Here is a 26818-nt window from a genome sequence, read left to right on the forward strand (position 1 = left end):
TAACTAGGGTTGGTCTTCCCAGAGTTAAACCTTGTTTCCCCTTCCGTTTGGGAGAGATCATACTGTGGGCTTGTAATGATACTCCCTTGAAAAGAGACATAAGCTTATAAGTTTCCACAAATTCTCTAAATACCTTCCCTAACTGCCATGACTTTCTAATTGCCTGCTCCATTAAGCCAATCCCAGCTGGCTGATTAGCTACATATCATCACCAATGAGAAAATGCAGGTGATGGTGCTCTGAAAAGCAAGGCAGTCTCTTTTCAGTGGCTCTCAACCTTGGCCACACACTGAAATAATCTGGCAGTCTGAAAAAACACAGCTGTCTGGGGCCCATCCTTAGGGATTTTGATGTGATTGCTTTGGGTATGGCCTGGGCATGGTTTTTTGTTTGTTTGTTTCATTGATTAAAAATTTTTTTTACATTTATTTATTTTTGACAGAGAGAGACAGAGCATGAGTGGGGAAGGGGCAGAGAGAGAGGGACACACAGAATTCAAAGCAGGTTCCAGGCTCTGAGCTGTCAGCACAGAGACCGATGTGGGGCTCGAATTCATGAACCCTGAGATCATGACCTAAGCCAGAGTCGGATGCTTAACCGACTGAGCCACCCAGACGTCCCTGTTTTTGTGTTATAAAAGTCTCCCCAAATGATCCTCAATGTGCAGTCACAAATGGGATTCAATGCTCTGTAGCAGAGGTCTTCCCATTTGAGCACCCCCTAGAACTGCTGGTCTAGAGACCACACTTTGGAGATATGGGCTCTAGCCAAATCTTCCCTATACACACACACACACACGCACACACACACACACACACACATATTTATATTCTCAGGCAAAAACCAAGACATAAACAAAATTCTCTTCAAAGACAATTCCTTTGAAAGACAGTTCCTTCGAAGCCTCTGGCATGATTTCCTATAGAATTACCAGCTAGTGTGCTGATACACCTGCTGTTTGCCACCACCAGTTTTGCCGAATCTGGGCGGGGTGTGGGGGGGGGCCTGATCTGTAACATCTGCTGACGTCAGTGTCGTAGATACTTCCACTGGGGTTGATTGCAAGTCACCAACAGTTTACCAGCTCAGAAAACTCCCTAAACTTACCAGTGGACTCTCAGGAGCTGGTAGGGGCCCAGTGAATCCACCCAGGTGTTTCTTTTTAAGGGGGGGGGGGGGCGGATGACCACAAGGTCAGGGCTTATTTTTATAGCAGTGACACCCTATCCCAATGCAAAATGTGCATATATTGTTTTCTGGAAAGCAAACCGAATTCTTAACGAGGAGGCAGATCATCTCCACTCATCCAGACCTGCTTATTTCTTCTCCGTTTATAGAGAGGCAAGGGATGGTGAACCATGGGGGGGCGGACAGCGGAACGCTGGCCTGGCCCTTCTTAGGGGCAGAGCCCTCCTTAGCACTTACAAGCAGTGCACAACCGTGCGGCCTTCGCCCCCGTTGTATTCCTCCTGCCACTTGTCCACCTGGCGAATGAGCTTCAAGAAGGAGCGCTTGGACACCGGCGTGTCCCTGTACATGGGCCAGCCCAGGAACTGGAATTGCTGCACCATCCGGTATCCATCTTGGGGCTGCGGGGAATCAGGCAACAGTCAAGGAGGTGAAAGGACACAGGCATCATTTACTGGTGGGATTCCAGCAGGCTGAGCCCACCTGCTTGGACTTCTCAGCAAAGCAGGCCATTACTAAGGGAGAGGCTGGCCTATAAATAATGAAGGAAGCTTCCACTGGCCTGAAGCGTTGGGCGTTGTAACCCCGAGCCGTTATAAAAAAAACAGGTGTTTTAAATGACAGGCCAGACAAATGAAAGCGAAGCAGAATGCTTACAGTTTTGCAAAAGCCAAGTGACAAATAACGTCCAATGTGAACACTGACCTCACTGGGCAGTAAGGGGTAACATGGCTTTACTTTAATTGCAGGGAATTGGAGGGGAGAGAATAATTTATAATCTGGAGGTGTGTGTGAGCTCAGGGTGATAGAGGTTACATGGCGTTTCTTGCAAACACAACATGGTTTTGTGTATTGGTGTGAGTCTTGCTAAGATATCAATAGTCAACCTATCTTTAGTCATAATTAAATGGAACTGGAGTATTCAAAGAAAGTGTTAGAGAAGTGGCAGCGGTTTTAATCTGGCTGTGGTTAAATCACTTGGATCACATCTCCTGCAGCCTTTAGCACCTCTGACACGGGTGACTGGTCTTGCTCGCTGACACTTTCTTCACCCAGCTGGCCTTTCTCCACTCTCTGCCTTCTGTCTCAGTCTCCCTTCCTCCCAGACCTCTTGCTGATGGACACCCCAGGCTCAGTCCTTGGGCCCCCTGTCTTCTCTCCCTCTCACCTGATGAGTTTATGCAGTCTTTCAAAACTCCAGTGAGTTGTCAAAGTCATCAACAAAGTCAACGTCATCAAAGTCACCAACATCTCTGGGTTGGGCCTCTTCTAAATGTCCCCCCTCATAGATCTGGGCCTATTTGACACTTCCTCTTAGGTACCTGATCATCATCTCAAACCTGGCATGTTTCTGGACCTTCTCTCTAATGCGTGTCCCCCTACCCCAAACAGTCCCATTATCCCCACAGCCTTCCCAGCTTGGTTAATGTCAGTTCCAGTGGTCCATTTCTCAGGACCCAAATCTTGAGATCCACTCCTTATTCCCTGGGATTCAGCCTATTCCCAAATCCTGTTGGCTCTGCTGTCGGGATATATCGGCATCTCTCTGTCTCGGGTACCTCCAGTGACTGCCTTCATCTTGTTGTCACTTCTTACTTGGATTATGATAATGGCTTCCTGATGGGTCTGTTCTCAACACAGAAGGTACAGTGCTCTTTTTAAAGGTAAATTATATCATGGGATTCTTCTCTACTCAAAACCCTGTAACGGCTCCTTATTTCCTTTAGAGCAAAAGCCCAAATCCTAGAAGTGGCCTGTGAGGCCCTATGCAGTCTCTGTCTCCCACCGCCCCCCCCCCCCCCAACACTTTGGCCACTTTCCTTCAAGGTGGATAACTCCATCAGCTAGTCTCACCTTGGCTTACTGTGCTTCAGCCATACCAGCCTCCTCACTGTTGCTGGACCTCACCAGACAAGGCCCTACCCCAGGGCCTTTGCACTGACCATCGCTTCTGCCTGTAAAGCAGTCTCCAAAGAGATCTGCATGGCTTCTCCCTCACTTTGGTTGGGTCTTTGCTCACACAGCACCTCTATATAAAGACAGAGACTTGCTCTCTCTCTGGGCCCAAGTGCTTTCTACCTCTCCATTTTTTCCCTATAGCACTTATTGCTTCTAACATACTGTATTATAATATCTGTTATATCTATTATTTATTGTCTGTTTTCTCTCATTAGAATGTAAGCTCCATAATGTCAGGGAGCTTTGTCTTGTTCACAAACACCTAGAATGTATTCCAAACTCCTAAATGGTGACTGACCAAGTGGGCACTCTAAATGTTTGGTGAATGAGAAAATAATGAAACCAGAACCTAAGTGAGGTTGGCTGCGATTCTTACTCTGGCTGCATTATAAATACGGAATATCCTGCTGATGATGTCTTCTTCTAAGTCAGCAGAAACAAATTCCACTTGGATGGGGCCATGTCTGTGAACTCCATTCTCTGGCCAGTACTGCGGACACAACTGAATTCAAAACACAGAAACACGAGGTTAATTATAGGAATAAACTGACTCCTAACAGTTCGGATGAAGTCACTACTGACATTCGCTAATTCTTAACACTTCTTTGATGCACTTTATTTTCTTTCCTTTCTCTCTTTTCCTCCCAGGAAGTAGACTTGAGGACTTTCTTGTTGGCTGATTCCTCAGCTCCACCTGTCCTCCTAGTACTTCCTTCTTCGTTTTCTCAGAAAGTATCTTTAAGCCACGAACCATTCTACTTTCCAAAGAGGCCACATGGATGCTGTTCAACGCATCCCGTTGTAAGATCTCTTCTGCATTCATAAAGGAACTTTTGTCAGGCCCTGGGGAGATGCCACTGGCTGCCATTACAAGAGCTAAGATACTTGAGAAGGTGCACACACCTGTTAACACCCATATCTCCATCCTCCCCCACGTGGGCTTGCTTTGTAACTTGTAATCACTTTTGGGAATAGGGCCATTCAGTGACAAGATACTGATAACAGTGTTGGGTTGCATGTTCATGCTCTGGTCCAACCCCTCCCAGCTCAGATCTAGAAAACCTGATATAAGAAGAGTCAATGCTTTGCTGTTTTATCTAGAGGTGGTTTTAGTTAAAATCACAAATTTCCTAGAGTCTCAAGGGCCAGGTATTAGTGACACCAGGTAACTAGAACTTTGTGTGAATGTGGCACACAAGTTAGCATGGAAGGAGGGATGCTGGGAAGGGGAGCTTATGAAAGAGGCACCTTCGTTTGCTATGACCCCACAGAAGTGTTAAGCTTGCAGATAGGTGGAGAGACCACCTCCCGTGACGTTTCCCTCTCACAGACCTTTCCTAAAGCCTTGAGACGCTACTAGGCCTTTAAAGTCTGGAATTAAACTTCTTTTGGGACTTGGTATCCAGTGATGTTTCGGGGAGCAGAGTTAAACTTTTATCTTTCGGATTTACATGAAGGACAAATGGCTTGTGGGGAGCCCAGAGGCAATTACTTCAATATTTTACAAGTGGTTTCAACTGGGCCAAGCGCAGATGAAAAACGTATCTCATTTTAAGCAGAATGATGTACCACAAAAGGAGCATCCACTCATCGAATTTCCTTGTTTGGATGACTTTTATTTTCCAAAGTATCTAAAAGCTCATCGTCAAAGGTTGCGAAGGTTGATGAACGCCCAAGACCGCAAGATAGTTTTCAGTTCACAGTGGGGCAATGGCAGCGCAGTCTCTATTACAAATAAGGTGAAGGCTTGAACTTTACGATCGAGAGTGAGCGTCGGTTACCTAAGCGTACTTCCTACCTTAGCTGCGTCTGCAGTATTTTAAAAATCACATTTATTTATTTTAAACTAAGGCTTCTGTAAAATGCTCCCTTCCTCCCCAGCACTTGCTGGTGACAGATTCTAAAACTGCCGTGTCAAATGATAGCATGCTGATGCTTAGTTTCTCTTTGTACCCAAGGGTAACCACTGCGAAAATTAACGAGTATCGTGATGGGAAGCCGAGATGGTAGTAAAAGTCCTAACATGCACATTTGAACTGTTCTGCCCATTTCTTCCTTCGGACTGAGTTAGCTTTACTTTCTGCTTGCTCTCTCGGTTCAAGCCCTGATCAGAGCTCATCACTCACACCAGAGAAACATGAATGGCCCGGGCCGGCGCGTGGTTCTTGGCACAATACATTCTGCACTCAGCCCAAGTAAACCGTGTAGAAAATGGCTTAAATGGTGCATAACACGTCCATGAACCGGACCTATAAATACTTAAAATAGTTGAGTGCTATTCTCGTACGACTGCAAAGACTTTAAGTTCAAATGCTCAGTTTAGTGTTCTCTAAATGACTATGTCCCAGGAGCCCCTTCTTCTCACTCTGAAAATCAGCTCTGCCTGCCGAGCGGAACTGGACTCTTTGTCTCCCCTACCAGGGTCGGCCGAGGCTTGGTTTGAATCCAGACAGTTCGAGCTTAGCATGCAGCTTCAGAATTCCAATACAGTCGTTCAAGAAGAACTTGTGGAAATTACTCATGTCTGGTTCACTAATAGGAACCCCCCCCCCCCCAAGTTTATCACCACATGTCAGGATTCACATTAGGGGGAAAAGAATGATTCTGAAGAGGGAATAGTCCCTTGTCCTGTAACACTCTTTCACTGAATCTTGAATTAGTGAAATTTAAGCCGTGGCATTGTGAGTTAGAAGATCAGGATCCCTGGTGCTATTTTGAGTTGGGTCTTTGAAGTTCCCTGAACTGTGGTCTGCTTGTCTTTAAAAAGTGGCTGCATTCTCTCTTTGGGAGGGGATCACTGTGGAAGGCTTCTGAAATATTTAAGCTTCTTAAGCAAAAAGGACTAGATAAGGACAAGGATGATCGTTATTATTTCATCCACTAGCTCTCAGGTGAGAACCCTAACAATATAGTGTAGGGCCTCACACACAATTAAAAACATTACAGGATCGAAATGAGTGTCCGTGGAATTTATGGCCGATTGATGACAATAAAATGGATTTTAGGAAGGAAAATTCTTGTCCAGTTTGGATGCCAAAATACTTCTGACCTCTTTTTTTTCTTTTTTAAGCTGGTCTCTACCAGATAGAAAATTAATTCCGTTTCAGAACACGTTTATTCTTAAAACACGAGAAGTCCACAGGTCCCATAATGCCCTCTGTCACGGTGGTTAAGTGGGAGACTGGTGTCGCTGTACCCGAACAGGATAAATTCAGCTCCTAAAGGGACACTGTGCCAATGCTCGCCTGACAAGTCCCTTTAAGGGAATGTTTCTGACCCCATTACTAGTACCCAGTCGTTACTGTCCTGTTCTTTCTCTTATGGTGTATAAGGAAAACAGCTATGGGAAAGCCCCATGTATCATTCTGAGCTTCTCTTATGTTCGAGTCCCGGTTTTGTTTCTTTTTAATATCTTTACCCAAGTGTTGACAAAAGTCATTTTCGTCCCTTAAAATCACCGTCACCCTGCCATGACGATCTCCACCTGCAGGCTCCAGGTGAGCCTTGCCAGGAAGTACACGGATCCTCCCGGGGCTAAGATCTGGGCTCGTGCTGCTGTGCTCCCTGCTTTGCTGCCTCCGCTTGGTTGCAGGTGTTACGATATCCCCACCCCCAGCAGCTCTGACTCCGCCCATTACCTGTATCTCTCTCTACTTGGAATTTCCATCCTCGGGGAACAGCGAATTTCTGACCCTGTCTTTCCCTGTCACTTCCACCATCTATGATCTCTATCTGGTTTTTCAGTTTCCGACAACTTTTGGTCCCGTCCCTAATTCCGTCTGCTTTTGACGTTTGTGTTTCAGCTCCCGCTCCCAACCCTCACCTGGTGTTTGCGAGCTGGCACGGGGGCCTGTGCTTCGCAGTGTGCAAGCAGAACGAACAGAAATTTGACCCTGGGCTTGAGTCTTACCTGGGCAGGATCCACATCATTTAGCATAACCACAGACGTGCAGTGATAATCCAGGACCAGTCTCCAGAAGTCTTTCACCGTGTTTGGCAAAGGATGCTGGGTGACTATAAAAGCCGAAGGCTGTTTATAGCTCTGCAAACGCAAACAAGAAAGATCCAGATATACCCAGGAAAGTGTGAAGGGAGGAAGCTTCCGTTATCTTGTGCACGTGGAGGCTTGTGACACAGGACACCGGACACATTTAACAGCTGCTGAATCCTAGCATCACTGTCAACACCAAAACAGACTAAATATAAACTTATTTGTGGAATGATAATGACAACATATTCTCACTTTGATACCCAGAAAACATAATAAGTATCTCTTATAATTTTTTTGCTGTATCTGCTAGAAAGGCAATATCGGCCCTATCCGTGATTATTTTAATGCAGAACGTTTACTTTACAAAATATGCACAATTAAAATACTTCTACTTTTCCTAAAATCTGTTCGAGTGTCATTTATACATGTGACGGTGTTACTTATTCCTGCCACAGAAGGGGTCCACATGGCTTTTACAGCTCTGGAGAGCTTCAAGTGAGTTTAAGTACCTTTTTACTGCTATCGCACCCGTGGAATTAGAGTTTCCATATTAGCCCCGCAAATATCCATTTACTTTTCCCATCAGTTGAATCGCAAATGTTCATTCAGTTAGAAGTAAACAGACTGACAGGAAGTAATGAGTTGTGTGCTATCTATCCCGACAGACCATTTTTCCCCCATGTTAATTACTGCCTAAATTAGGAGGAAAGGGAATGAAAATAATGCTGCAAACCGTATTATCCCACTTCACTGCCTTAGAGACTTAATAGCTGTCTCTTGCTCTCCGGCCAGCGGGTTAAAAATTTAAGTGCTCAGAGAGTACCTGGGGCATGTTTCATTTGTCAGTACTTCCCGGCTGGTGGTCTCCGAGAGACCGAGGATGTCGCCCCCGACGCAGAAACATACGTGGAATCTGAAATGTGCTGTTGGGAAAACAGCGTGTGTCTTGTAAGCAAGCAAACGAGGGCCAACGAGTCGAAGGAGAAGACCCAGGCCCCGCTCGGCCATGCTGCCCTTGAGGAGCGGCTTCCCGTTTCCTTTGGGGCAGGGCAGGCAGGCTTACGTCCATGAGGGCCGCGTTGATGTAGTTGCTACTCTCCCCGTCGATGGTGATGAGGAAAGGCAGGCAGCGGTCCGGGGGCAGGATGTCCATGCAGCGGTTCTTCTCATGGTTCCGGGGCAGAAGCGCGATGCTGCAGTCTTCCACCCGCAGTGTGGGCGTCACCATGTTCAGGGTCTACACGACAGCACACAGGCACATGGGGAAGCGAACGCTGGACGGCACACCGTCTCACCTTCAGACTTCAAGTTTCCTGCAGCTGACTACCACACAGACGCTCCCTGCCCCCTAGTCAGACAGTTCGGTGTTTACTTCTCTTCTCTCCCCTTGGATCTGGTCCACAGACAGCACCCATCAGATATAAGGGCCACCATGAATCTGCTGGAGTACGTGCCGTCTGCTCTGACTAGGGCGAGACATCTGGGTGCTTGGGAGTAAGAGGTTGGATACGGTTTGACTTAGAGTCAGGTACACTTGGACTGGACGTGGATATGAGGACGGCCACAAAGAACTCTTGCCCAGCAAGCGCCGCGAGCGCATCTTGCCTGGTTTGGCTGCACCCACGTTACCCTGTAGGACCGCCTGGCAAAGGGGAGAGATCGCTAGACCAGGGGTTCTCAACCGGCTCACTTTGCTCCCAGGGGCCACTAGCAATGTCTGCACACGTTTCTGGTTGTCACGACTGGTGTGGTGGAGGTCTCCTGGCACCCAGTGGGTAGAAGCCACGGGTTCTGCTAAACATCCTATAGGACAGCACCCGCAACAAGGAATTACCCAGCCCCAAATGTCCATAATGCTGAGGGTGGGAAGCTCTGTGTTGGCTCAAGGGTCCCAGACTTGACTTTGAGATACCTCTGAAGGAGCAAAGTCATAGGCATCTGCCTCTCCCTTTCGCATGACTTACCCGGAACTCCTCTTTAATCTGGCTGGAGTTAGTCTGTGGATCCAATTTGTTCATGTCATAATACAGAGACCTAACTTGGGAAGCAGGGACGGAGGTGTCTCCACAAAGACAGGCTTCCAGGATGGCATCATGGATAAACACATACTGCTCCTGGAGAAGCAAAGGGGATTAGTTAGGAATGGAGAAACCAAGGTAGGTCAGGAGAACTAGAGAGGAAGGGAGGATAGCCCCCCACGGACAAGATAATGCGACAGTGGTCCATCATGGACAATGCATTCCTGGCACAGGGACACCAGGTGTAAGGACCTGACTGCTCCGTGACCGGGGGCGGGGGGGGGGGGGGGTCCCGGGACCAGCAGTGCTGATGCCCACGTGGGATGGCCAACATGTTACTGACTGGCCATGTGTGGAGCGTCACAGGAAGAAGAGACACAAGGGCTCAACACAGAAGCATGAAACAGACTGATCAGAGCCGCTCAGACACTGATAAATACCGGAGCAAGCACGATCATGCCAGAGTAGCTGTGGCTTAACTACCTCTGTAATTCTGATTCCACGAGTTTAGAACTCAGTATTTCAGGTGAGCAAATGAGCAGATTCTTACCTGTATATAATGAAAGGAGGAATTTGCTAACCAAATCAACAGTGCAAAGAAGGTCCAGGACGACTTGGTAGCACTATTGAAAAATAAATAGTTCTGAGCACTTAAAACTACTTGTTTTGAAACATTAATGTGATAATGACAAAAGTCTTTGTGTGTCCCGAGAAGAGTTTTTGATGTATGTACAAGTCCACAGCTTACAAACTCTAATTCTGAATGGGCACTGACGTTCCCTATAATAAATCAGCAAAGTTTTACAATATTTATTATTCATCTTTAATTACGTGAGATGTGAAAAGAGTTTATTTTTTACTTTAATTTCTATCAAGAACTAGGACTCTTTTTTATGTTTATTTCTGGGGGGGGGGAGAGAGAGAGAGAGAGAGAGAGAGAGAGAGAGAGAGAGAGAGAGAGAAAGCACAGAAGCTGGGAAGGGGCAAAGAGAGGGAGACACAGAATCTGAAGCAGGCTCCAGACTCTGAGCTGTCAGTACAGAGCCCAATGTGGGGCTCGAACCCATGAACCATGAGATCATGACCTGAGCTGAAGTCTGACATTCAACTGACTGAGCCACCTAGGCGCCCCAATAACTAGGACTCTTAATTCTCAAAAACAACACCTCAGAAACGGATCAAGAGAGACAGGGGATGTGGCAACATTTAATCAGTTGTAAAATCCATTAAAAAATACATTATTATCTCTAAAGCTAGGAATCCCTCTACTAAAGAAAAAAAAGACCATGAAAGCATTTAGAGTTTTTGCTATTTTTATTTAGGCTATTTGAAAAAGGAATTAGGTTTTTGTAAACTTTAAACGGGTGGCTTTTGTAAACTTTAATGCAATATCTAAATGGAAGGGAATCTTATTTATTCTTCATTCTGGTCTACTGTGGGTGTAATGCCTACTTAAAACAAGCAAATATCAACTAAGACTATGAATTCTTTCTCTCAAACACTTAAATTCCTGACACACCTTGAATTCTAATTTATTGAAGTCCCAGTCAGTATAGAGTATTTCTACAAAACACGCAAACTCCCATGATGCCAAGCCACTGGGCAGAATTTTTAGGGACAGTAGGAGAGGAATGAAATGTACAGAGATTACCCTTAAGCCATTTGGCAAATGCCTGGCTATTCTCAGGAGTGGTCTTGCTCTGGTTACCAGCTAGTTTAAAAGACATAATAAAAAGAAATAGTACTGAATCCCTGAAGCTTAATGTAGAGACTCTACTGGGGCCCTTGATACAGAAGTGGGGGCTAATTTAGGCTTCTGGCTGCAGATTCTGTTCCCCGGGAGAAGCCCTGGCCTTTTTTGTTTATGAAAGAAGAAAAAGAAGGAAGGGAGGGAGGAAAGAGAGCGCCAGGTGTATGACTTTTTCTTACGGGGACTTTTGGAGACAGAATTGCCGGAGTTTCTTCCCCCCTCGGCTCTGGGAGGTGGGGTGCAGGAGGCACGGGGGACCAGACCCCGAGGATGGGCGGGGCGCAGCCGTACCTCTGTCTGTACCATGTTCACTCTCCGTGACCGCAGCTCCCGGACGCAGTTATAGATGTCTACCACGCCTTCCCTTTCCGCCATGTCCAACATGATATCGATGACGATGAAGCAGCCGGTCCTCCCCGCACCAGCACTGAGTGAAAAGAGGGCTCTGTCAGCTGAGGAAAAGGGATCCCGTGCTTCTCCTTCTTTTACATCTTTACTATGGTGGAAGTCACATAACATGAAATGAACCACGGGAAGGAGTACAGATCCGTGGCATTTAGCACCCTCACAATGTATCACCTCTATTCAGTTCCGACCATCGCTTCTCGGCCTTTTGGCTAAGATCAAGTGTAGTTCCGACCACCACCTCTATCAAGTTCCAAAAACATTGTCATCACCCCAAAGGGGACCCCACGGGCTGCCCACTGCACTCCCCCGGAGAGGCTCCGGGCGCTCGGCTTACCTGCAGTGCACCACCAACGGGCCTGCGTTGGGTGGGCTCTTGGATTTGACCTGCCGGACGAACCCCAGAAGCCCTGTGGCATGATAGGGGACCCCGTGATCTGGCCAGCCAGTGAAGTGAAACTGTCTGATCTCTCGGATTTCATGAACACCTCTCTGCCGTCAGTCGGTCAGCACAGCAAGGAAGAGAACAAAGGAAGACAAATGGTGAGCGACTGGGAGCGTCCGGTACCCTTAAACAGTCAGTGGGCCTGGGGCCAGGAAGCTGTGCCTTGTGGGGAAGAAGGTCATTCTTAGCTGTAACACACACCTGGAAAGCCTTATTGTAGGCAGGGGGATGCTCGTGGGGGTGAAAGGGAGGTGATGTTTGGGGAAGGCGCTAATTTACAGGTGCAACCACAGCAGATGGGTGCATCTCTGGTTCCTTGAAATTCCTTTCTACAAAGTAGGCTCTGTTCACAGTTTGTGTCACTACGGTGTGAAGTGCAAGTCCACAGGGATAGACAGGCACAGAGCAGGGACCTGAAGGACACCAAAGGTACTTGTGTGCTCAAGACCACCTCCTGAATGCAGGAGGTTTGTTTAGCTCTTCTGTGTGCTGGTATGTCTTTGTACCGGGTGCCCGCCGCTGTGGGTGCACAGAGAACGTCACTGGAAGAATGAGCGAGGACCACTTTCCAACTGGATAGGCCAGAGAACTCATTTCCATTTGCACCTCAAGTTTGTGAGGTTTCTGACTGGGGCAAACATTTAATCCACGCATCCAATCACCAACAATCTGAGTGAATGAAATGCTTCAGGCATGACTCAAGATGCTGGGGTCACGGAGATGTGAAGACAGCGCCTCCTGCCTTCGAGTGGCCATGACAGTTGGCTTGTGGGAAACAGGGAGGGTGTCTGGAAATCAAGAGGCATTTTGGCTGCAATTCTATGTTAGATCAGTAAACTGAAAAAGGTGGGTCGACTCCAAGTGAACTGAAGGGAGACAGAAAGAAAAAGACTCTAAGTGTCTTTTTTTTTTTAATTTACTCTTGTTTTGAAAATAATAAAGTTGATTTAGATGCATCAATTTTTTCTAACTATGAACCTACATATTAAGGTTCTGTTGTAAAACAAAAATCTGTTTTTTGTGTTTTTTTTTTTAATGTTTATTTATTTTTGAGAGAGACAGAGACAGAATGCGAGTGGGTTAGGGGCAGAGAGAGAGGGAGACACAGAATCAGAAGCAGGCTCCAGGCTCTGAGCTGTCAGGACAGAACCCGACACGGGGCTCGAACTCACGAGCCGTGAGATCATGACCTGAGCAGAAGTCGGACGCTCAACCTACGGAGCCACCCAGGCGCCCCAACAAAAATCTGTTTTGAAAACAAAAATTGCTTCCAGAATCAAGGCTGGATTGTAAATCCAGGATCAAATAAGAGACGAGGTCTCTTGATGACCTCGCCTCTTAGTTGATGACCACTTACTGAATACCATCTCTGTGTTGGGCCCTGAGTTTCGTTTTCTTGTATCTTAACATTAAATACCCACTAACCTTGTCATATTCACCATTGGTCATTGTTCACACATACTTAGCAAGCAGAGAAGAAATTCAGAATTTCTAATGTGTTCGGAAAGACTAGAAGAGGCAAGCAATTACAGGTTTTAAAAGAAGACTTGTATGCTGTCAAGGTGTTCCCATGTCTCAGTTTAATAACCCACAAATGCTGAAGCTTTACTTCTCTTTGAAAATTATGCTATTCTTTAATGGAGTTTAAGCATTAAGGAATTAATTAAACCATCAGGGATTCAGAAATGAAAATCAACAATGTCATCTACTGAATATGCCCTGTGACTTGGAGCGCGTGGGTGGCTCAGTCGGTTGAGCGTCCGACTTCGGCTCAGGTCGTGATCTCGCAGTTTGTGAGTTCGAGCCTTGCGTCGGGCTCTGTGCTGTCAGAGCCTGGATCCTGCTGCAGATTCTGTGTCTCCCTCTCTCTGCCCCTTCCCCGCTCATGTTCTGTCTCTGTCTCTCAAAAATGAATAAACGTTAAAAAAAAAAAATCTAAATATGCCCTGTGGCTCCAGAGTAGTATCACTCGGTGGTTGGGAGCCTACATCTCTTATTACTGAAACCATGTAATCTGCACCAGTCCCCAAATCTCTACCAGAAGACAAATGGTTGAGCCTGTATCACCCACCAAACTCCTTAGAAAGGCCCCTTGGGCTTTACATGTGACAACTGGGGCAGGGGTGGTCCCATGAAATGGGAAAGCCTATAATATACATGTATTTATTCCAAAGAGGACAAGAGGGCCTTTATTTCTCCCATACACGGTTTGTTTTTAGTTTTTGAGATCTTCTCTTCCTAACTTTGCTAAATTTCAGCTCCAGCATCCTCCAAGTCTGGAACCCCAGCCATCAGGAGATGGGCCCCCCACTGATCTATGACTCATTTTCTGAGCCAGGCAAATGCTGGTTTCTTGGATACAGAAAACATTTTCCTTAAATAAACCTCTACCCTCTAATATGTTTACTATTGACAAGATTAGCAAAGGTGATTGCTTCTGAGCCAGCTCTCATTCTTGTTGATCGACGTGGCAATTTCTCCATTTGCTGCTTTGTAATATATTTTGGGGGGAAAAATTACCAAAGGTGATCACTGATGGCAGCCTCAATATCCCAACTTTGTATCAGTTATATTTTTTGTTTACTTTTCGTTATAACAAGGATTAATGTTACATAAAATATAAATGATATTTACTTCCTTTTCCACATAAATACAATAGGAAGGAAGAACCCAAGACGTAATAGTGCCTAGCCCAAAGGGGGTGCTTAAGAAATATTTGTGGAATGAATGAATCACCAACTACATGTTCTGCGTGTAGCAGGTCAAACAGCAGGGCAGTATTCCTACTGCCTTCTCTGAGTTCCAGGCATCTCCCGGGTAGAGAGACTTTGGTGGCCATTGTCAACCTCCTTTCTGCCAGGATGGTCAGGGCAGGGCATAGATTCACCCGGCAGCCTAGATCCACGAGACTTTTGAGCTGTCTTCCTCCTGACAGAATGGCAACTCTGTTATTTAAAATCTATTTAGCTTTGAGTCATCAGCTGCAGGAGAAAGGAAAGATGGCAATCCCATGCATAACGAGAACTCTTCAGTTTCAAATTGCAATTGTCTGCTAGTTTTGCAGAGTAGAGCCCAGATCCATTTTTCACCTTGGGTCCCTTGATGCAAAATACTCTCAAAATAGAATCAGAACTGCAGGCCTCTCAAAGTACATGCTTGACTGTTTTTTTTTTCCTTCTTCTTCTTCTTTCTCTTCTAATGAGAAAGTTTAAAATCTACAAGAAATGATCCACAGAAGTACTAATGATTTGTTTTCCTTAACGATTTCAATTGCCCAGTTAGAAAATCACTAACATGTCATTTTGATTTCTCCCAAATCCTTAATAAGCTCCTCATCCTTCCCTTCCTTCCACTGATTCTCTGCTGGTTGTCTGATGACGAAAATAACTGGGTATTTCAGAAACATTTCTGTGCAGCTGGGAATGTAGGGGAGTACAATAAGAGGTTAAAAAAAGAGCAAAGAAACAAACAAACCTTTCCTTCAGCAACAGAGATGCATTTTCAGCTTATTAGAGAGCCCACTATTGTTCAAAGAGCTCCATGTTTAAGTGATGGCTTTGGGTGATTTTTTTTTTTAAGAAAAAAATATCGAGGGTCTTTTATCACTATCTGTTTTAATGCAGTTATTCATGAGCGCTCTTGCCAAGAGCCATACAAAAATCCTCCATGTTTTTTTTTCCGACCCTGCCTAAGAAGGAAAAAAAAAAAAAACCCCGACATCAAAGCGTGAGGTTCAGAACTTGAAGAACTGAGTCAACCAGAACTCCACATTCTTTGAAGTCTCCAAGCCTCCTGCCTGCTTATTAAAAAAGACAGGCTAAGAAAAAGAAAATGCTAAATAGTATGAGAAACAGATTAAAATAAACTAAAGTCTTTTCAGCCTTGTGATTCTATGACAAATACGGATTTGAAAACCGGGATGGGTAGTTCAAAACATCAGGGTAAATTAGCCAAAAAGCAGATGTGGCAATTTCCTTGATTTTCCAAAAAGGGTCTCGTTAATCTAAAAAGTGCACTTAGATGCGACGAAAATTAGAGTAAGGAGGAAGGCCAAGGGCCAACTGCCCAGCGGTGTACTTTTAGCCCAGGTCCTCCCAGGCCACCTGCTGTTATTAAATCAGAACAAACTTTCACTGAACAAATCCGTGACAAAACTGTTACTTCCGGCGCAGGGCTCGGTTAGGGACAACCAGCTCTTGATGGAGGAGTCTGCGGACCTCCGAGACAAAACTGTGTATCCCCTTCACCAAAGGCAAGATGAGGACTGGAAGGCAGAATGTTTCTCAGCCACATCACCTCCACTCTCCCCACAGCCTACCTGTGCCACTTCTGTGGATGGACTGCAGTTTGCTTCACTTCCGGCCCCTCCCTATGTCAGCAGAAAGAGGGGGAATAAGGAAATTCCCTGTTATGCCCTACAGTGCTTCCCAGAGAAGAGGCCCCATCCATGCACATGGGATGAGGCAGAGTGGAGCCATAGCACAGCATTCACGACCCAACACCAGCAAGTACAAAGGCTAAAACCAGTATGACAGTGAGGATGAATGAAGGGGCTGGTTCATGCAACACGTCCCACGTCTACTTATGTTTCCAGGTAGGTCACTTCCGCTTGGAAGATCCAACAGTCGACACGGAACTGTAGGCTTGAAAAGCCTCAAGGAAGCAGGGGGGCGGGGCAGCAGGGGGGGTGGTTCCAGGAGGGGTTAGGACCTGTGTCTCAGCACTGATACTAACTCACTACTGGGAAACCCATATGGACGTACGACATGAAGGACATTTATCAAACTGTGAACAAAGAAAGAGCGATGGGCCGAACAATATCAACCAGGTTAAATGGAAGAGGGAGACAGATCGGCGTTATCTTTTGATTTGGTAGCAAAACATAGATTCTTATGAAATGGGCATGATTCGCTTCAAAGATGGAACTGAGCTATTATAGAATCCAAAGGCAAGATGCAATCTTGAGAAATCACTAGATAGAGCCTACCTGCATTCAGGTGTGACCAGGTATAAATTATCCTAGAGAAGTTAATGAGGCTAGCACCACTAACATCTGACCATAGCTTTTCAAAGTAGTGTGAAAACTTACCTTTTCAACAGCAAACGTTCTTATCACATATTCTGCCAGTAGTTCTGTTTCTATTAGGGTCACTTTAATGTCTTTATATATCTCTGTGTCATCTGGCCAGTATTTGCAGCATTTGACCTTTAGAAAACACAAAGGAAATGAAGGCTTTAGGGTTGTCTTCCTTTTTTTTTTTTTTTTTTTCCTGTTCTGTTTTCTTTTTTGGAGTTCCCCAAATGATGGGCCACAGTATGACGTAGGGGATAAAATTTGCACAGGAAAACAAAAGTTAAGTTGTCCACCTAAGAACAAGGTTTATTTTTTTTAGATCACCTGTGCTTCTTTTCTTACCCCAGAAGAAAACGAAGTTTGAGTTCTAAGAGTAGTAAAGCCTAGGAAGATCATCTAAAGTTAACAAGTTATATTTATACTGCAAATATCCCAGGTACCGTGACCATTAATTTCCTGTTTATCTCTATTCAGGGAAGCGCCTGGAAAAATAAACGGTAAAAGGTAGTTTACAACATTTTTTAGCTCCTCTGAATTTAAAATTCCTTCTAGGTCAGAAGTTGCCTGAACATTTTTGAGGAGGCGTGCGCAGGAAAGAGCCGACTGTAAAGATTAGAGATTTTTCTTTTTCCTGAAGAAGAAAGTCACTATGTGGTTTTCCCAAGTTAAAATTACACATTCATTTTAATCTAAGTAAATTCTATATCCAAAACTTGGTAAAATATGAGCCGTCTTTCCATATTACCAGAAGCCTGTAATCTAAAGATATTTCAGGTGGAAGAAATTTGTTGGACTTGGCCCCTTCTAGAAATTGATTTTTCATCCTGTAGCTCTCCCAGAGCTCATGGAAGCCTGGAAGAAGAGCAGGAGGCTGGGCCAGGCCAAGGGGGCTGTCCCTGGAGCTCTGTCCTTAGCCTTTTGCAATTCTGTCCTGAATTCCCGACAGCTTTTATCCATTCCTGTCGCTGTTCCTTCGTGGATGACTTCTGTACCTCTGGCCCTGTTTCTCCAAGTACTGAATTCAATTTCAAACTTGTTTTGTGGGCATTTCCCATGGAGGTCCTGCCAGCACCGCCACAAAGGCAACGTGTCCAAAAGAGGATCCCTGGTCCCCCATCAGCTGTCCTCCACTGACTCCCCAGGTCAACGACACTATGATTTCTGTAGTTACCCAGGCACAAAACCTGCCTATTCCTTCTCCAAAACCAACGGCCAAGTCTAAGAGGATTTTTGAATTCTCTCTCCAATATGTTTTCTGACTTTTTGTTCCCTCTGTCACAATCTTAGTTCAGGCTCTGGTACTTCCTACGTGGACACTCTCCCCATACCAACCCAGAAGAACCTTTCCAAAGTGTAATCCCAGTGGCATTCACTCGCTCTGCTCAAGAAACTTCTATTTCCAATGACTGCCCGTGAACTTAAACAGAAATGAAATTTAGCCCGGTATGTAAGGACCTTTTATTTATTTGGCCACAATGAACATTTTCTGCTATATCTTTTACTACTGTCCTTTTTACCACCATATGTTTGATGTCTAAAGACAAATGGTTTGCCCAGATCCCAGCTACTCATCCCATTCCTTCTGCTTGGACTATCCTCCCATTCGTACCCTCCCAGCTGAAGATTCTATCCATTCTTCAGAGTACATCTCAAATGCCACACCCCTTCAAAGTGTTTCCTCTAAAGATGTGAGCTCCCGGACCTCTCTCTCTTCTTGATCCTCTGATAAAGCGTGCAAAGGGTGTTCAATTGCTTATTTTTGCAAGTCCTGCAAAATCTGCCATTGTATCCCCTACGTGCTAAACTAGATCCATGTAGAATTGATCTCATGGAGCAAATCATAGGATCAGCGTAGGAAGGAAAATCCCAGATTGGGAGAGTTTACAAACAGAAGTGTGGGCTGAGATGGCCTTTTCCAGAATGCCAAGCACCTTGGTATACTCATGTTTCAAGTGCGGGACAGGAGTGGTCATTATCTTAGCTGCTTCCTCAGGAAACTTTCTGGCAGCTGATTCAGTTCAGTTCTACGTAAGCTTTATTAGCTTTACTTGGCAAGATGTAAGCCAGACATGTTCGGGGCTGGGGACACAGTGGAGTGTTAAGGCAAAGACAGTCCCTGTCCTCATTAAATTTTTAGTCTTCTTTGGGAGTCTTTTTTTTTTCCTCCTGGAAACATTATCTGTGACTTTATAAACTATAGATATAAGTATTATGGCTTATATATAATATGCCAAAGATTTACATTATGATGGCTTTGCTGCATTTAAAATACTCCAGAATAACAGGGATAATTTCTCCAGTTCCTCTCCTACACGTAAAGTGAATCTGGGCAGACCATGCATATTTGCGGTGATGTCTAATTTGACGGCAACCCTAATTTCGCATACTGAACACACAATTACTTCACAGTGCTTCATAGTGCTAATGAACAAAGACACTTATAAGGTATGTACGGGGGGGGGGTCCCTTCTATATTGGGAGACTTGCTTTACCCTTTTGTGATTCCAGTTACGCAAGCCGAACGCAGTGGATAGCTACAAATGGAGTATGTATGTGCACTTCTAAAATTAAAGTTTTTGATGTTATGAACGTATAATTAAAAAAAATACCTACGTATTTCTCTGAAAATTACAAGAGAATAAAAACACTCACACCTGCATCCTATGTGTACTGGGTGTATCTTATCTAATAAAGACGCCTTGTTTGAATGCAATCGATGTAGGACATATCGCAAGGTCATCTTGCATTTTAGTCCCTTATCCTCCCCATCTAAAGATTTTCAACAGATACGGGTGCCAGGGGCTTCAACACCTTGGAGGCGGGGACACCAAAAGCCCCTGCAATGTACTGAAGGCTTAGCGTTTCTTTTTGGGACCGTTCTTCCGATTCCCTCGGGCGAGCTGGGGTTCCACAGGGAATGTCACCCCTATGCGCCCTCTGTGGCGGGCTCTGCCTGCTCTCCCCTCCACATCCCCTGTGCCTCCATCCCCCTCTCCCCCCGCCCCCACCGGTCAGATGCAGCCGGGGAGCCCCACGCGTCTGCGGCAGGAAGCGGTCCTGGGGGCCAGGAGGTGGCCCTGGGGCTCTGGCTACAGCGGCGCCCCCCAGGGACAAGTGCCGCTGCCTTCCAGGTGACCCGTGAGAGACCCCGGCAGCTCTGAGTGCTCCCCACGCTAACTCCGCGCCACATGCATCACACCACCCGTGACTAGCAGAAAGGAAGCCTTGGGGTTGCTTCCTTCCAGAAGGCATTACGGGCAGAGCTTTGTCCTGTGCGGAGCCACCTGGCTGGGCGGGCCCAGAAGAGGCCCACGAGCCATTTCGAATCCCGCCCTCTCCATCTCATCTCCCGCAATATCCTGAAATGGCTTGCCACATCTGTTTTTAGCCTACTAAAAACCTTTCTAAATTGGGTTCCTTTTAGTGTCTTTTTCACTGCTTGGACTGGTGTCAAGTTATTATTTTGCTACCAAAAAAAAAAAAAAAAAAAAAAAGGTAAGAGGAAGGTATGCTTTTCTAGATGCAGCCTTTCCATGCCTGGGGAACTCTGGGGCCTGAGTCACCTCCTGGCCTCTAGGGTCTGCATACAGAGATGTTAGGCCCAATGGTTTGAGGGGCACCTGTTGGAGCCCAGGGACCGCAGAACCAGATGCTTCTTTCCTCTGATCTCTCGCCAGGCTTGGCTGCCTTTTGCAGCAGGCGCTACCTGCCCAGCTTCTAGGACAGGCTGTGCCTCCCATGCACTCCGATTATGGAAGGCAACAGTCTCCATCGTGGAAAGCAAGGCTCTGATCAGGCTCGTCTAATTACCTGGGCGCCCCAGGACTGGTTCCACCGGGTTATCAACCAGGCATCAGCCTCTGGGCGCTGCTGCCTGCCCATCACCAGGGAGAGCTGCGGGGGTGCAGGAGGAAATCTCTGCCTCCAAGATGATGTGGGCGTGTCTTTGTTGGCTTTAAAATTCACAAACATGAAACAGGACAGAAAGCAGAATAGTTCCGGCATTTCTAACTGCCTAAGATAAAGAAAAAAAATCTTCGAAGCTGATCATTTTCAACCAGCAGCCCAGATGATCCCATATACCGTCAAGTCAAAGGACCCCTAGGGGTTTTATGCTCCTTAGGCTGGCAGCGCATTACCATTACCGACGGGGCATCCTGACATCTCTTGAGCAGGTTCTCAAACTTCAGCAGGCAATGGAATGCCCTGGAGGGCTTGTTAAAACAAGCAGGGCGCCACCCCAGTTTCTGATGCAGTGTGGGGCCCCAGAATTTGCATTTCAGACCAGCTCCCAGGTGGTGCTGCCGGCCTGTGGACCACACACCGAGTAGCCCGATTCGGACAACAGGCAAGTTGACTGCAGAGTCTGGCTCTCATTAAGGCTGATATGGGGCTGGCTAAGGACTCAAGTTTGCTCCACCTTTGGCTCTTCGTCTGTAAAGAGGGGATGATTTCAGTTCCTATGTCAGTCATTCGAAGATTAAGGGCGGGATTGCCAAATTTGTCTGCACATTAGAATCACTTTAGAGGGTGGTTATTAAATTCCAGAGCCCAGGCCGTGCTCTGTGCCAATTAAATCATTATTTCTGGGGTGAGACAGAGGCATTAGTTCCTTGTAGCTTCCCAGGCGACTCCCAAGTGCAGAGAAGTTTGGCAACCACTGTATTAAGGGATACAATGTAGTTAAAACATCTGTTCCAGTGATGTTTCATTCAAATAATGGATATTCTTCTTTTCTTCTTCTTCTTCTTTTAAAGTTTATTTATTTATTTTGGAGAGAGAGAGAGAAAGAGAGAGAGAGGCAGAGAGAGAGGAGAGACAGAGGATCCCAAGCAGGCTCTGCACGGTCAGCACAGAGCCCAACGTAGGGCTTGAACTCACGAACCGTGAGCCGAAATCAAGAGTCGGACACTCAACTGACTGAGCCACCCAGGCAGCCCTTTTCATTATTAAGTGATAATTTTGTGATCTGGACTACAGGTGATCACGGGACTTCAGAGGGCAAGAAGTCCACAAAAAGTCTACAGAGGTGAAGTGGGTTCTCCAGAGAAGGAAGAAGGAAAACGCTTTGACATGTGTGCCTGGTTTCTGAGGGGAAAACAAAACCAGTAGAGATTCCAGTGCTTCCTTTGCTGTTCTTTCCCTGCAAACAATATTCTGGGGACCAGGAGGATTGGGGAGCAGTCCAGTCTTCCACGAGGGTGGTCTGATGAACTCTCAACAGAATTTAGGAAATGGTGTCTGTGATTTGCAGGGAGGAGATTCCTATCCAATAGTGCTGGGAGGAGTCCCAGAGAGAGCCAGCTTCCAAACACTCATTTTCAAGACCATTACAGCTGCCGCACAGAAGGCTTTCATGCTTGGATTTCAGCACTGGAAATCACTGCGTTCTCCTGACTGTGGCTGCACAGAATGGCTCAGGGAGGGCAATCGACTGGCCAGAGAGAGAGAGCCAGCACGGGTCAGGGCCGGCCTTCCTCCTGTCCTCTTCATTCCTTCCATTTCTCCTGTCCGAAAATAAAGAAACAGAAGAAAGGCAGGCACAGGGAGGGCTAGGGACTTGCTCCAGGAAATGAGCTAGATGGGCGGCAGGCGAGGGAGAGGCTGCAGACCCAGGCGCTGGCCCCAGGTTCAAGGCTCTCTGCGCGGAGGGAACTCAAAGTGGATTATAATTTCTGCCAGGTCTGGCTTCAGGAACTGATACCAAGTGGAAAGCAATAATTTTAGCTACCTTGCCTCATCAAGGAGCAAGAGAGGGTATGCTGCGCGGGTGCTGGGGGCTGGAGGGAAGAACAGAAACCATTGCTCATTTTTATCCAGGATCACAAACTGCTGTGTTTCTGCTGGTGCCTTCTGTATCACCAACCCTAGCAGCTGGCAGGAAGGAGCCTGGGGCAGAATGGGAAGGTCTATTTACGTGCACTGTGCATGGGTCCCAGGACTCGTTTTGCTAAGAAACTCATGAGTAAGAAGGCTTACGGAATTGAATGTGAGCTCTTAAACTGGGGGCACCATAGTGTGATCTAATAAACACATCTGTAAAGGGGTAGAAGAGAAGAAAAAGAAAAAGAAAAAGTTACTGTTTAAAGTTTTCATTTGTCAAGAGGTTTTCAACAGCCTTTTTTTTTTTTTTTTAAAAAAAAACCCAACAACAAAAGAGCCATCCAAAGACAGAACGACCACAGTCCTATGTTCAGGGCCAGCTGAGTACAGCTCTGATAGAGATCTGGGATAGCAAGAGCTCGAACACTGCTACAAGCACAGTTACCAAAAAGAGCCCCAGCCAAGAACAGCTGGCAGCCAAGATCCCAAGAGAACAGATTTATTATGACCCCTCCCCCAATTTTATATAGTGCTCTCGCAGCAATAAAAACATTCATTCATTTAAATACCCTGAAAATACAGATTGCTTAGGTCTCCGTGTGATGGAGTCATAGAGACATATAGACAAGCTTTATTTTTCTTGCCAGTGAGCTTGTGGTGTCGTAGCCAGTGACTTACGCTCTGGGAGCCCCAGTTGTCTCCCGTGGAAAAGAAGACAATAGCACTGATTTCTTAGGGAGGTTGGGAAGATCACCTGAGATAATACATATCAATACTTTGCACAAGTACCTGGCTCATAAGAGGGTCTCTAGTTCCTAGTTCCTAGTTCCAGACCTGCTTCCTATGGCCCTAGGGCTTCCCTTGGGCAACATCCTTGAAAACCGTTTGGAAACTGGCACTATATCGTGAACTTCTGGAGGTCGGGAAAGTTTGAATTTGAGAAAAGCACTTCACAGCCTGAGTAAATCCCCCTTTCACGCCTTCAAGCTCCTGTTGAACTCCCCTCCCCACCCGTAAAGCTTCTGGCTTTCTATCTGGTTTGCCAACCACACCGATTAATTAATGTTACATACACTGCCTACAATGACGCACAAGGCCACACCCATGTCCGTAACGTTTGTTTTCACCAACTGCAAAGAAACGCATGGGCTGATGTGACTCTTGTGGCATTTTAAATGTCCACTTGTGGACCACCTGAGGAATCTGTCTTGTCCCTTTTCTCTCTACTTCATGTGGATGAATAGCGTCCTAGATCTAGAGTCCAGCTAGACCAGTAAGCATCAGCTCTACATATATCCAGAAGGCTTGTCCTCATCTTATTCAGTAGATCTGGCTTTGACTTTTAGCTATTCCCCAAATGTAAGTCCTCCCGCCCTAGGAGGGACATTCCCCACTGCTAAGGACAACAGAAAGAGCGGGTCACATACTCTAAAGATCATTCTGAAAGATGAGTTTCAGAAACCTTTTAAGCAATGATAACATCACGTGCGTATCTATATCTACATCTGCATCTATATTTATATCTATGTATCTCCCGAGGCGATATTTCTTAGAGTGAAATCTGATATATTTTTTGAGAAAAAGAATCCATATTTTTGTCTCTCATTGGGAGTCTTCATTTGTACCAGGGTAACAATTTAGATCTACAAGGGACTTCTCAGTTCATAAGGTTTTCTAACTGTTGACTTGGTGCGAGTCGCAAAAAGAGCTCTGGCTAGACCATACGGAGGTTACCATCATTCTAAGTTCTAGAATGATCTGATTGCATGCCACCTTGCACTAATTTTGTGGGGCCGTAGCATTATCTCTATTTTATGAATACATAATCTGAAGCTTGGAGATATGAAAAGATGGACTTAGAAATTTAGGTGGTCGACACTGTGCCTTCGATGTAGCCAAGCCTGTGTCTGAGCTCACGACAGTGGCATCTAGGCTGTCCTGCCAATCATCCAGACAGCCTCAAAAGCCCATGATGAGCAGAACCCAAACCAGGCATCGCTGGGGTAAAGAGAGGAATGAGCTACGGTTCTAATGCTTGTGAAGACACAGGTATGTAAATTACAAATCTGACTCTGACTCACAGCAGAATGAGAGGCAAGCTTAGTAGTCATGGATACATTCCCCAGAGCCAACTGTTTGGGTTCAAAGCTTGGCCTCGTTTTTTCGGCTGTGTGACCGTTGGCATGTTACCAAACCTCTCTGTGGCTCCGTTTCTCCCTTTGTAAAATGGGGATAATAATAAAGTTTTATCAAGATTAACTAGATTCTTGTTTGTAAAGCTCTGAGAACATGCTTGGCACAAGTGAGTATTTGTGAAAATTAACAAATAAAAACTGCTATTGGCAGTCAGAGGAAAGAATATTAATTCTAAAGGAAGAGATTCAAACCTGTACAAGGGAGACTACATCACAGATGAGAACAGAAAGATGAAGTTCAGTTTCCATGGGTGGACGGACTAGGGAAGGCGTTCTAAATGGTGAAAGTTGGCAGAGGCATCTCCAGGAAGCCTGAGTGGTCCGGAGTCCCTGTCGGGCTGGCGGGAGGGGGTGGTGGTTCCCTGGAAGGATGGGATTCTCCCAACAGCAGTAAGGACAGTTCCCGTTTCATGGTCTCCAGTTGTTCTGACACTGTCCTGGCTAACTTTGGTGCGATGATTTAAAATAACAGAAATGGTGTAGGGATAGAAGGTGTGTATTCGAGCAGCGGAGGAGAATGCAGAAAATGGATTTCTGCAGGACCCACATTTTTAAAGGGTACTTAGTCCCTTTGTGTGAGCGTGCATAATCACTGGAACCACCTCGGGGCTCTGTGCAGCCGAGCCAGCTGCCGTGCAGGGTGGACTGCTAAGCGCAGAGTGCAAGCCAGACATTGGGATGCATGTATGAGTGGGTTGGGTACAGGGGAGCTAGGGACAGGTGATTGCCCAGGTTCACATGTCACGCATCTCTGTCACCAGCCGCTGGGTAGACAGCGGACAGCGGCCTGCAGAAGCCAGATGGGGTGATCACTGTAACGGATGCACCTCAGGGTTCCTAGAGCAGGTGAGCTCAGGGACTTGGCTAGATGCCTCTCCTAGGCTCCCAGGATGTGACCTCTTGGGATTAGTTACAGACCAGAAATGTTCTTGAAAACACACCCATATACACATTCTGTTAGGCAGAGGTATCTAACATTTTATTTTTAAGGACCACTGATAAAAAAGGCTTTTCTAACCTCTCTTGAAAAATATATTTAATGATGACACAGCATAGTGTAATGGCAAGAGGCCCGGTTGGCATGCAGGAGGGCTTGGGGCTAATTCTAGCTGTATTACAATCTAGCTGTGTGACCCTGTGAAAGTCACAGGAACATCCTGGTCCTCAGTTTCCTTATTTGCGGAAGAAGGTAAGTAGATTACACGACTGTTAAAATGATCTCAAGTTTGAGAATGATCCAATTACATGATTCTAGAATGAGTTTCTTTGGAAGCCACATTGCATTAGTGGTCAAGAGTGTGGTTCTGGAGTTCCAGTCGTGAACTGACAGTTACCAGCTGTGGAACTTTGGGCCAGTTTCTTAACATCTGAAGTCTTTAGTTTATTAATCTGGGAAATGGGGACAGCACAATGCCTGTATCACAGAGCCATGGTGAGGGTCTAGAGACCCACCACATTGGTAAGCCTGTGAGGAATCTCCACTAGCTCTTAGTGGGGGTTGGCATTGTGCCCTCTTACCATTGTGTCAACACCTCTATTACTAAAAAGGGAATAGCTCATAGTCTAACACACCGGGTGCTCTATTGATAACAACAGCTCGCACTCTCTAGTCTATGCCAGGATAAGGAAGACAATGAGTTTTAATTTCAGAAGCATGGATCTGGGGTAAATAACTCTGAGATACTCTGGGATATACTCTTGTTCCAATGAATCTCTTTGGGAAGGTAAATAGCTCGAAGGGTGAAGGAAGCACGAAAGAGGATCTTCTGTGAGTCACCGGCCTCCCTGGGGGCCTCAATATCTTCATCTGTTCCTTTGCACTCTTCCTTAGGTCATCACAGGAATTGCTAAACAGAGCAAGGGACTTTGAAGAATTTAGGCACCTGCCTAATTCTTGACTGTACATTATATAAGTGTATCGTAAATTTGGGAAATAGGTGATTCAACCAGTTGAAAGGATTGAAACGTCT

At 45.9% G+C, this 26818-nt stretch overlaps 1 protein-coding gene across 6 annotated transcripts in view; it reads right to left on the reverse strand.

The window, feature by feature from the left end:
• PTPRM (protein tyrosine phosphatase receptor type M) overlaps positions 1-26818 on the reverse strand; it is a 787775-nt gene that overhangs the window by 14839 nt on the left and 746118 nt on the right. For 4 of the 6 annotated variants that reach the window (XM_027068512.2, XM_027068514.2, XM_053205687.1 and 1 more), the window contains 9 exons: positions 16846-16962; positions 16075-16125; positions 11649-11803; positions 11198-11333; positions 9103-9252; positions 8202-8375; positions 7058-7189; positions 3524-3649; positions 1426-1589 (listed from right to left, as the gene is read on the reverse strand). In XM_027068512.2, coding sequence (XP_026924313.1) covers positions 1426-1589; positions 3524-3649; positions 7058-7189; positions 8202-8375; positions 9103-9252; positions 11198-11333; positions 11649-11803; positions 16075-16125; positions 16846-16962 — 1205 coding nt within the window. The remainder of the gene's footprint in view (positions 1-1425; positions 1590-3523; positions 3650-7057; positions 7190-8201; positions 8376-9102; positions 9253-11197; positions 11334-11648; positions 11804-16074; positions 16126-16845; positions 16963-26818) is intronic. The other 2 variants (XM_053205686.1, XM_027068519.2) reach the window with 1 other exon arrangement.

This window comes from Acinonyx jubatus, chromosome D3, assembly GCF_027475565.1.
Source record: "Acinonyx jubatus isolate Ajub_Pintada_27869175 chromosome D3, VMU_Ajub_asm_v1.0, whole genome shotgun sequence".
NCBI lineage: Eukaryota > Metazoa > Chordata > Mammalia > Carnivora > Felidae > Acinonyx > Acinonyx jubatus.